Source organism: Arachis ipaensis, chromosome B7 (genome assembly GCF_059453495.1).
Source record: "Arachis ipaensis isolate K30076 ecotype BB chromosome B7, ASM5945349v1, whole genome shotgun sequence".
NCBI lineage: Eukaryota > Viridiplantae > Streptophyta > Magnoliopsida > Fabales > Fabaceae > Arachis > Arachis ipaensis.
Window position 1 is genome coordinate 25,173,659 of NC_142442.1, and position 12,173 is coordinate 25,185,831.

The 12,173-nt window shown below is 37.6% G+C and overlaps 1 protein-coding gene across 1 annotated transcript; it reads right to left on the reverse strand.

Moving 5' to 3' along the window:
• Positions 1–9,694: 9,694 nt before the first annotated feature.
• LOC107607021 (uncharacterized) lies at positions 9,695–10,773 on the reverse strand. The gene is made up of 2 exons (XM_088494555.1): positions 10,114–10,773; positions 9,695–10,039 (listed from the first exon to the last, which is right to left on the reverse strand). Exons 1-2 carry the CDS (start codon positions 10,771–10,773, stop codon positions 9,695–9,697), a joined length of 1,005 nt encoding a protein of 334 aa, XP_088350681.1.
• Positions 10,774–12,173: the final 1,400 nt, after the last annotated feature.

Below are 12,173 nucleotides of genomic sequence, written 5' to 3' on the forward strand. Positions count from 1 at the left end.
TATGCAATGGAACGCGAAATATTTGGAGGATCGATGGTGTTAAATAAAGGAGTAATCATAAAAATATTTAATTTATATTATTATTCCTATTTGTATAGAATACGTATTTAAATATAAAATACATATTAAAAATATATTAAATAATATATATTTATATATAAATATATAATATTTAATTTTTTATAATGTTTTGTCGATTTTTAGTAAATTGATGGTGATTCAATTTTAATGGTCTGGGAGCGAAACCAACTCCTCATTTGCAGGTACCAGTTTTCTATAAATGCATCAGAGCGTCTTCGATTAGACGGGTATCGAAATGAAATATAAATTGAAATTTGTAAAAGAACAAAAGAAATGAAAAATGAAGTTTTCGAAAAGTAAATTAACTGAAATCGGAAAGATTGCGTTGGATTTTAAACAAAGCCGTAAAGGTGCCTTCGACTAAATCAAAGGACTTTGACTTGAAAATTAAATTTACTGAAATGTAAATTGGACATGGAAATTAAAGAATGCTTGAAAGATAAATTAACTTGAAAGATAAACTTGCTTGAAAGGCAAAGTTTACTGGAATTATAAATGAAAAATAAAGACAAATGGAAGGAATTCTACAGATAATTGACTCGAGGCAAACTCAGAAAGTCGCTGGGATGTGAGAGTATGTGAGTAATTTCTGAAATGAAGTTCCAACCTTTATTCCCTAAAACTTTCTAGTATTTATAGTCTACTTCCATAACTGATAATCAATTACAAGATGCTGACTTGAATGAGCACTACTTGGTAACCGTTCCCACTCTTTTGCCAATGAAACGTTACCCATCAATTCCTCATGTGATGAAAACTTCCAACTTCTCCACTCACGTAACTACTCGATTTGCTATTCGAATAACTATTCGATTTCTCCTTTCGAATACTTATTCGACTAGAATCGTTCGATCTGGCAAAGTATTTGAAATCGAGTCCGTGTCAGGTACCTTCAACCAATGCCTGCACGTGCATCTTTTCGACAACAGCCCGCATCTCAATCGACCTTTTCACTACCTCGAACCACCTACCTCAATCGAAAATATTTTTCGATTAACAAATTGCCCCCTTGGATTAATGTGTTTGCCTTTGATAACATTATTGGAAGATGAAACACTTAATCCAAATTCAAATTTCTTGAATCAGTAATAATTACCATTTAACTTCCCATTAATACTGACCCACTCGACATGTTTCCCGAGACTTATGCTTTCTCTCTCCACCTCTTCGCCTTCTTTAGGAAGTTACCTCTTTTTGCATTCCTTCTGCAATAACGGGTACAGTAACACTTCCTTTAAATTCGACATTTTTGCCCTTGTTCAATTTTTCCCGATCCCTTGCTCTCTGAATTCCTCTTGCACCAATCTTTCTTGCTTAACCCTTAACCATTCAAACTTTCCTTTTCTCTGTTCTGCAATGGCCACTTCCTCCTCTCACGCTGCTGCCCAAGACAAGGGTAAAGGTCCCATAGTAGCACCACCAGTTCCACCAGCCCTTCATGTGCTGAACCAAGTTAATGATGAAGTTATTGACGATCCCCAACTTCAAATTAATGATACTAGAATCCTGATCCCTTTCACGGTGGGTGAAGATACTCATTATTTTCTTGGGCCTGTCGAATCCTTGGAGAGGGCGAATGAGAAATCACCTTTCTTCCCTAGTGCTCAGGGGGGAGATTTGTTAATCAACCAATCCCTTGATATTTCTTTCTTCATTAATCAGAAACCTTTCAAGAATAATCCAAAAATTAATCCTCGAGGTACCGACTTTATGGCCTGGCTTCAGCGCCTTGCTCCTACAAAAAGCGCTGCTTGGGGGGCTCTGGGGATTCAGGAACTCCTAAGGCTCTCTCACTTCTCACCCTCAACGCTCCCTTGGATGATTGGAGCTGTAACCTATTTTCGGAACAGGACAACCAACAATTTCCATCTCACTTGTGGAATGATTGGTATGTCTCTCTTAGATGTGGCCGCTATTACAGGTTTTCCATAAATCCTCCAGACTGCACTCCTGACATGCAACCAAAACACCACTACAACATTGCCTCTACCAGTTCTTATAGTGATTTCATTGCTCATCATATGGGCAAAGAGGGCATTGCTGTCACAGATGATGAGCTTGTAGCCTTTCTATTCTATTGGCTAAATGCCATCGTTTTCTGTTCTCGAAGTGTCCAGATCTCAAAGTTTTTCCTTACTTTGGCTGTCCTGCTTCATGAAGGAAATACCCTTAATTTGGCCAAGCTTCTTCTAGGGCATGTTTTCGAAGAGCTTGGTCAATTTGTACATTGTCTCCGAGATAATTGTTTGATCAGTACAGGTGGCCCCCTCTGCCTTCTCCAACTATGGCTTAATGTCATTTTCGAAAAGTATATGACAAAGCCTGGAGGTAAGGCTACTGACAAACAACACATCGAAGGCTTCTGATTGGCTGACTACAAGCCAAGTTTCCCAGGTACACAATCGAATGAAGACCGATTTTGGGCTGTTTTTCTCTCCTCCATTCTTGTAAAGATTTTTATAATGAAAACCTCAATTTCGCTCCCTTTTTGCATAGAAATTGTGGTCCTGCATGGCTTGATTGCTTGCTCTTTCCACATGATGCTGAGGAAAATGAACTGGCTAATCGATATTGGGCAAATTTATTGGCCGTTCAAGTAATTCCTACAGGGCTACCCCAGCACAAAAAGAAAAGTTTAAAATAACCCTGTATGCCCCTCATTTCACAGCCAGGCAATTGGGATTCTCACAGCCATTCCAACCCCTCTTCCTCGAAACAACAAACCATTTTGCCACATTACTTTAACTTCTCAAAGTGAACTTGATTTCTGGCTCTTAACAAATCAACAACAAAGGGAGCATTTCAATTTTATTATTTTTGACCGCAACTCATATATCACCAAGTCTTGTCTCGAATGGTGGACTGCTTACTACTTTAGGTACAGTCATACTTTAGAGGAGATCCAACAATCTGCCATTCGAACAGCCCCTGCTGCCAAAGGTTCTCCCAAAAAATCTCAAAAAAGAAAAGCTGACACCACAGCCTCTTCTCAACAACTACAACACAAAAGTCGAAGGACTCTCACCAGGACTTCTAGAAGGGTAACTAGTTTTACATATACCTATGCACTTCGAATTAGAATATTTCAAAAATCATATCTGCTTAACAATTCTTGATTTTGATTTTTATCAGTTACGGTTGCAACCATCAAGTGAGAGCTCTGATGGAAGTGAACAAACATCCGGAACATTCTTGCTGCTTCCTCTCAATCAGAGGATACAGCTGATTCAGATCCTGGTCCTCAATTAATTCAAAAGCCAAGACTCACTCTGGTAACATTATCACTTCTACATATATTTCATTTGAGTTAGAATAACTCTTAACTTATAACTGTGTACCTTTCACATCAGCCCACCATTGCTCCTCACTCAATCACATCTCCTTTGGTGCCTGATTGACTACTTCCTCAACAACAACATGACCAAGGACACTCCACATCTCATGATTCAATCCAAGTTACAGGGTCCGTTCAGCCATTACAAGCTGCCTTCCCACCTTCTTCTGGAACACAGGTGGTTGATTTGACAAAAGACCCTTTACAGCATTCTCCAACACAGACTCAAATCCTTGGTCCAACCTCACCAAACAACCAGGCTGCACTTTCTACTGAAAACCAAGTAGCCCCAGACTCTGACTCTGTCTCTTGAGTTTCTGAAACTACCAATTCAGATTCACCTCGATCCAGAGTCTTAGAAACTCCCCAAGGATTCTCCAGTCCCCCCTAACAGACCAAATTCCAAACTCCTCCTGAACAAAGATCTGAAAATTTGGGAGTTTTTACCACACCTTCAAGCGCTACATTGGTGAACCTGATCTCCGTCTTAAATCGAGTCATCCAAGAGGATGAAGTACCTGTTCTTGCACCAATACTTCCCGGACCTTCTACATCTATCCCTCCGTTCGAGTTAGATGTTGATACTCGAGAGCAACTTCGGTCACTTCTTAAACTCTTGGATCATCTACCTGCTACATGGATTAAGGATGCCCTTCTCAACCAGCTTTTATCTGATCTTTTGAATTTTACCTTTGATTTTCCGGCTTCTACTCCGTATTCTGCCATAATCAAACAATTTAAACAGCTTGCCAACAACAACGTAGATTTTCAAAATAAACTCCAAGAGATCAAAAATGAAGAAGCTAAGATCAAAACTGAAGTAGATAATTGTGCCTCTGCTCTTCAACCGAAAAAAACTTCCTATAAAGAATTTGATCTGAGAATCTCTCAGGCTATTTCTATTCAAGGATTTTATGACAAGGAAGAGATAAGACTTGAAATAGAATTGGCCCAGATTAACGAAAAGTTTGCCAAAGTACGTGAAAGACGGGCTGAAATAGCCGCACCTCTGACTACTGCCCAGCAAGAACAACAACAAATCATCCAAGAAATTGTTTCTATTGAGACCAGGCAAGAAGAGTATGGGAAACAACTTGACAAGGTCCAATATGAAAAGTTCAAGCATGCTGAGGCACTTTCAACTTTGGACAACAACAGGGTAAAACTACGCTCAGACTTGGCAAGACTTCTGGCACCTCATACCTCTTAGATTTCAGTATTTGTAATAAATTTACTTTCTTTCGGACTTATAGACCCTGACTTCAATTTGGCAAACAAAAATATTGCTTTAAGTATTTTCCATTAATTGAGTCAATTATATTTCCCGATTCGATATCTTTAATCCGATATGCATTTCCGGAATACAATCCTATCACTTAGAAGGGACCTTCCCAAGTATGGGACCATTTGCCAAGAAATTTCGATTTCTTTTCCATTGGCAAAATAAATTTTAAAACCAATTCACCTATACTGAAATACTTTTCTTGTATTCGACGATTATAACTTCGAGCAACACTTTCTCTTTGTCAAATCATACTCTCAAGTGCCAGGATTCGCTCTGAATCCAATTCATTCAACTCATCAAACATTGCATTCCAGTAATCATCAACTGGCAAATCATTCTGTTTCGACACTCTTAAAGTAGTCAAACTAATCTCTAGTGGTAGTACTGCATCATGGCCATAAACCAGTTTATAGGGTGAAGTACTTGTTGACCCTCTTGGTGAATTTTGATAAGCCCATAATACTTGGCTTAAAGTTTCATGTCACGTTTGGGGTCTATTCCCGATATGCTTTTTAATCAAATTTATCAGGATTTTATTTGCTGCCTCTACTTACCCATTAGCCTGTGCATAATAAGGAGTTGAGGTAACCATATTGATATTCCTCGAGGCTGCAAAATTCTTAATTCGCTGACCAGTAAACATAGTCCCTTGATCAGTACTCAATGTTTGAGAAATTACAAATCGATGGATTATATGTTCCTCAATGAAGTCTATTATTTCATTTTGACTAACTTCTATTAGGGGAACTGCTTCAACCCACTTTGTGAAGTAATCGATTGCTACCAAGATAAACTTATGCTATTTCGATGAAGGAGGGTGAATTAACCCAATTAGATCCAAAGCCCAACCTCTAAATGGCCATGGTTTTATGATCGAATGCAACTCAGATGCTGGGATCTGTTGTATCGAACCATGCTTTTGACACTCTTGACATGCCTTTGCATATTCAATACAATCTTTGATCATAGTTGGCCAATACACATAATTGCGATATAACACCCATTTCATCTTCTTCCCAACCTGATGGGCCCCACATATCCCTTTATGGACTTCGCCCAAAGCAATATTTTGATCATCTTGGCTTAAACATCTCGACAAACTTCCAACGATTCCTTTCTTATACAATTCATTAGCCATTAAGACAAAATTCATCGCCTGTAATTTTATCTTTCTTTCAACCGAAATGCTGGGATCTTTCAAATATTCAGCAATAGGCTTTCTCTAAATACTATCTTCCCATTCACCTATGCACAAAGCCTCTCTTTCATTTGCAGGCACCAATATTTGATGGATACTAGCCAATTTTTTAAGAGTTTCTGGACCGATTCTATATCTCGAAGCAATTTGGGCTAATTCATTAGCAATTTCATTATGAATCCTTGGGATGTGAACCAAAGAAATTTTTCAAAAGGAGGTTAATAACTCCCAAGCAGTTGTTAAATACTTTTGCAACTTCTCATTATTGCATTTAAACTCCTTTGATAACTGCTTCAAAACCAACTGAGAATCCCCTAATATCTGGACTTCCAAAGCCCCTTTACTAATTAATATTTTGAGATCCAGAATCAAAGCTTCGTACTCCACCACATTATTCGAGCACAGATATTTTAATTCAAACAATAATTCAGATGGAATCCCCTCTGGTGAGATAATAAGAATTTCAACCCCTGCACCATCTTTGTGCTTCGATCCATCAAAATATAACTTCCAAGAATCAACATCAATGTCGATCACATTTGCCCCCGGGTCATTCAGATTATTTGAATTATCGACAAGAAAATCTGCAATAACCTGACCTTTCACAGCCTTGGCCGGAACGTATTGTAAATCAAACTCAGTTAAAGCTAGCATCCATTTCCCTAAACGTCCCTGTAACATTGGGAAACTTAACATATATTTGATGATATCAGTTTGTGCGATAACTTTCACTGATTTAGCCACCATATAACATTTTAATTTCATATAGGCATAATATAAAGAATAACCACAATTTCTCTATCGAGGAATATCTTGTCTCGATTTCAGTTAAAAATCAACTAAGGTAATAAACGGCCCGTTCATGTTCATTTTCATCATCTTGGGCTAACATATAACCAATTGTGTTTATAGACGCCGCAATATACAATTTTAAGGGCTCATGTGGGTGAACGTTTGCCATAATTGGGGCGTTAGATAAATAAGCCTTAATCGAATCGAATGCTGATTGATTCTTATTCGTCCATTCGAAATGTGAGTCATTCTTTAGCTTTACTAAAGGTGCAAATACTCGAGTTCGACCAGAAATATTTGAAATAAATCTTCTGAGATAATTCACCTTTTCTAGGAAGGATTGTAATTCTTTTTTCGATTTGGGTGCAGATAATGCCAAAATTGCATCTGCCTTATTTTTATCGATTGCAGTCCCTTTTATATGAACAACAAAACCTAGAAAATTTCTAGCCGACACCCCCAAAAGCACATTTTAAAGGGTTCATTTTTAATCCCTTCTTCCTCATAGTGACAAATGCTCTTCGTAGGTGATCAATATGTTGATTCACCAAAATCAATTTGACCATGACGTCATCGATATACACCTCCATAAATTTTCCGATAAACTCATGAAATATAGCATTCATTGCTCGTTGATAAGTAGCACCATCATTTTTCAAACCAAAGGGCATAATTACCCATTCATAAGTGCCTAATGCCCCAGGACAATGAAAGGCAGTTTTAGACACATCATCTTCTGCAATGAAGATTTGGTTATATCCTGAATAACCGTCCATAAAACTTAAGATTTCGTTTCCCGCTACAAAATCGCTCAACATATCTGCAATTGGCATAAAGTATTCATCCTTTGGAGTAGCATTATTCAAGTCTCGAAAATCAATGCATACTCTTAACTTCCCATTTTTTTTCATTACAGGAACAATATTCGAAACCCATTCCACATATCGTGCAGTTCGAATAAATTTTGCTTTAATTAAGCGTTCGATTTCCTCTTTAATCTTTTGATTGATTTCTGGAGCAAACCAACGAGGGGTTTGCTTTACAGGTCGAGCATTTAGTTTCAATGCTAATCGATGCTCTACAAGAGAACGTTCGAGACCAGGCATCTCATGATAATCCCAAGCAAAGCAATCTTTAAATTCATGTAAAAGATGGAAAAGTTCTATTCGAAAAGGATCGACAAGATCTTTACAAATATATGTAATTCGAACATCATTAAGAGTCCCTAAATTAATTTCTTCTAAGGGATATTGAGTTTCAAACCCTTTGAAATTGTCATCATCTTTTACTGAATATTTTTCGAAACCCAAAGGCTCTAGATCATAGATGCAATCAAAAGAAAAATCAACAGATTCATTGGGAATCAGACGAACTTGATTATTTATTAAATTAAAATTACTTCGATTTTCAACAAAATGTGCCTCTGCTATTAGATCAGCAGTTTGGCTTGTAGCATCACTTTCATTACATAAAGAAGGAACATGTAAACTATGACTAAACTCGACTGGAGATGTCGAGTTAACACAATTACTATTAAAAATACTTCTAACTCTACATGATTCTACTTCATCAGAAGAACCATCTTTATTTTCCACAAGAAGAAAATTATTTAAATAATTATGAAAAGTTACCAGGTAATTGGAAACTCCCTCAACCTGGTCCATAGGGCAACCGTTCAAGAGATCTTCAAGAGAGACAATCCCAACCAGTTGGAGTAAAGTCCAACTCTGGGTAGCGCAACTTCACTGACAAGCCTTCCGAGGACAAGTAACAACCTTCACAATTATAAGAGTTCAGTGTCTTGTCAACATTCAAAGGCTTCAACTTAGGATTATACATTCTGAAATTAATATTCAGCTGTTCGACATAAAGGTTCGAATATGCCTTAATGACTTCAGGTTTTCCATCATTCCTCTAAAGAAGAACACTTTGATGCATAGTAGAAGGTACAGCCCCCACACCATGGATCCAATCTTGCCTTAACAAAGCATTATAACTTGCTTTTGATGAAACCACCACGAACACAGTATTTCGTTCGGCAGATCCAACCTTAACACTCAGAGTGACCAGACCTTTTGCTGGAGTCAGTTACAGCAATGTTTGTGGGGACCAAGTCATCAGGATGTTTTCCAACTTTCATCAACATCCTTTCTGGAAAAAAACTGATTGCTGTCCCACCATCAATTAGGACTTTATTTATTTTGATCCCACTCAAAGTAGTGGTTATATGGAGTGGGCGGAGATGAGACATTTGTTTTTCGGTAGGCCGAAGAAAATATCCCGGCTCATCTTCAATTCGGATGAAGAAAAAAGCTTCCTCATCCTTCATATCATAATCTTCCTCTGGGTCACCTTTATATTCTCCCAAATACTCAGTTGGAATATTTGAAATCGTTCTAATCATATCATCATCCCCTTCTTCAAAATATTCTTCATCGATATCAACCTCCTTGCCTTTGTCGATCCCTGAAGACTGAGCCACTGCTTTACCTTTTTCTATATTTACAGGAGATGGAATTCCCTTTGGACACGTCTCCCTATCAGAAGGAAAGACAATTCAGGAATGTACGGAAGGTGTTGCCCCCTTGCTTACTTCTGCCTGAGGCTTCTTATTTTGATTGAAGTTTCTTCTTCCTCCTCTACCTCTTGGATACCCTCTGGTTCAACCACGATAGTGGGGATATTGGTTTCGAGGAGGTCCTCGATGTCCCCACTATGGGTTGCGTCGATAAAGAACATCCCGCTTCTAGAACTCTTGATAGTTCCGAATCCATTGAACACCTATATTCTGTTGAGGGGTCGTAGAACTCTGACCCTCCGTACACCTAACTGGCTGCCTTTGTCGAGCCTACTCTTCTATATGAGCTAGCTCCTTCTTCATTCTCTCTTTTTCAAAGATTGATGTGGCTTCAGCATCAAAAATAGCATTACACCGTGGACACAGAGATACATCCTGGCCTTTAATCTTCTGCTGTACCAAGAAATTGAGCAAACCATCTCCTGCTCAAGGGTACACAGATTTAACTTGTGATTCAAAATCATCAAGAACCACGTCAAAGTCGTAAGACATGCCAACCATATTCACCCCGAAACATGGTTCGATAAAGCTAGCATCAGCATCGAAGGGATCAACATCAACCTTCATTTCCTTATTGCCATCATCAAACTTTAACCGTCCCTCCATTATAGCTTCCTGAATTAAGTCCCTGAAACGAACACAACTGTTAGTCGAATGACTGGTTGCTTGGTGAAATTTACAATAAGGTTTCCCTTTCAAATCTTTCACCGAAAGTAAAGTTCTACCATCAGGCAAAATTAACTGTTTATCTTTGAGCAACACATCAAAAATCTGACCAGATTTCGAAATATCAAAACTGTATTTCTTTCCACTTTTTAGTTTTGAATCATTCAAAATATCAAAACATATGAAGGGCCCTTCTTAAGTTCAGCCCAATCGACTTCTGCTTCGAAATCGAGTTCCTCCTCTGAGGACTCCATAGTTACATAAGCAACTTTTTCTTTTCGGGTAAAAGGTTTACTCTTTGATCTATGCTCACTCCTATACTTCTCCTTCTCCTTTTTCATGAGTTTGGTCTGATGGACCTTTTCAGCCAAATGGGCTAAATCGGGGATATGCATATTAAGCAACTTTCGGCGCATATAAAATCCTAGCCCCATAATTGCTATTTTCACAACTTCATTCTCGGGTAATGAAACATAGCATGTACTTCTAACATTTTTGAAATGTATCATATAATCATCAATTGTTTCACCATCTTGACGTTTCAAAGCAACCAGATCAGTAACTGCCACATTCATTTCTCCTCGATAAAATTGAGCATGAAAAGCAGTTTCTAACTGATTCCATGTCGTTATCGAATTTGGCCTGAGATTCGAAAACCAAGTAAACGCATTCTTCGTTAACGAAGAAGGAAAAAAAATTATTTTCAAATTCTCATCATTGGCTAAATTCCCAATCTCAACCAAATATCGAGCGACATGTTCAGTAGTTGACTCTCTAACTTCCCCTACAAATTTTGTAATTATTTTTGAATTTTTCACCCCTCTTGGCACTTCGGCCATCTGGACAACTTGAGAGAAAGCAGACACAAAGTGAGGTCGATTCATAAAACCAACATCCAGACTGACTCGATTAAGTACTTCCTCCACAATTCTTGTGACTTGATAACGTTTACCACCATGATTAGCACGTAATCTGGCTAGAACTTCATCAGCGTTTTGACCATGGAGAACTATATGGGGATTTTCTCTATTCAAAATATTGTTTTCATTTTGGAAAATATTTTCGAATCCTTCATTATTTCACCACCGGGTGTTCTAATTTGTTTTGTCGATTTTTAGCAAATCGATGGTGGTTTGATTCTAATGGTCTGGGAGCGAAACCAACTCCTCTTTTGTAGGTACCAGTTTTCTATAAGTGCATCAAAGAGTCTTCGATTAGACAGGTATCGAAATGAAATATAAATTAAAATTTGTAAGAGAACAAAAGAAATGAAAAATGAAGCTTTCGAAAAGTAAATTAACTGGAATCGAAAAGATTGCGTTGGATTTTAAACAAAGCAGTAAAGGTGTCTTCGACTAAATCAAAGGACTTTGACTTGAAAATTAAATTTACTGAAATGTAAATTGGACATGGAAATTAAAGAATGCTTGAAAGATAAATTAACTTGAAAGACAAACTTGCTTGAAAGGTAAAGTTTACTGGAATTATAAATGGAAAATAAAGACAAATGGAAGGAACCCTACAGATAATTGACTCGAGGCAAACTCAGAAAGTCGCTGGGATGTGAGAGTGCGTGAGTAATTTCTGAAACGAAGTTCCAACCTTTATTCCCTAAAACTTTCTAGTATTTATAGTCTACTTCCGTAACTGATAATCAATTACAAGATGCTGACTTGAATGAGCACTACTTGGTAACCGTTCCTGCTCTTTTGCCAATGAAATGTTACCCATCAATTCCTCACGTGATGAAAACCTCCAATTTCTCCACTCACGTAACTGCTCGATTTGCTATTCGAACAACTATTCGATTTCTCCTTTCGAATACTTATTCGACTAGACTCGTTCGATCTGGCAAAGTGTTTGAAATCAAGTCCGTGTCAGGTACCTTCAACCAATGCCTGCACGTGCATCTTTTCAACAACAGCCCATATCTCAATCGACCTTTTCACTACCTCGAACCACCTACCTCAATCGAAAATATTTTTTGATTAACAAATAGATACATAATATTTTTGTTCGGAGAAGTTAGACATTTGTATTTATTAATATTATCCTTACTAATTTTTTTAACCTAATATATTGTTTAAATTGTGTAAATTGTGTTATACTTGTACCTATCTTTGATCACTTCTACAAAATTCGCAACTACAAGTTTCTCTAATCTAAATTATAATTGCACCAAAATATTAATTTAATAATAGGAGAAGGGATTAGACAACCTCAATTATACTCAAATCGT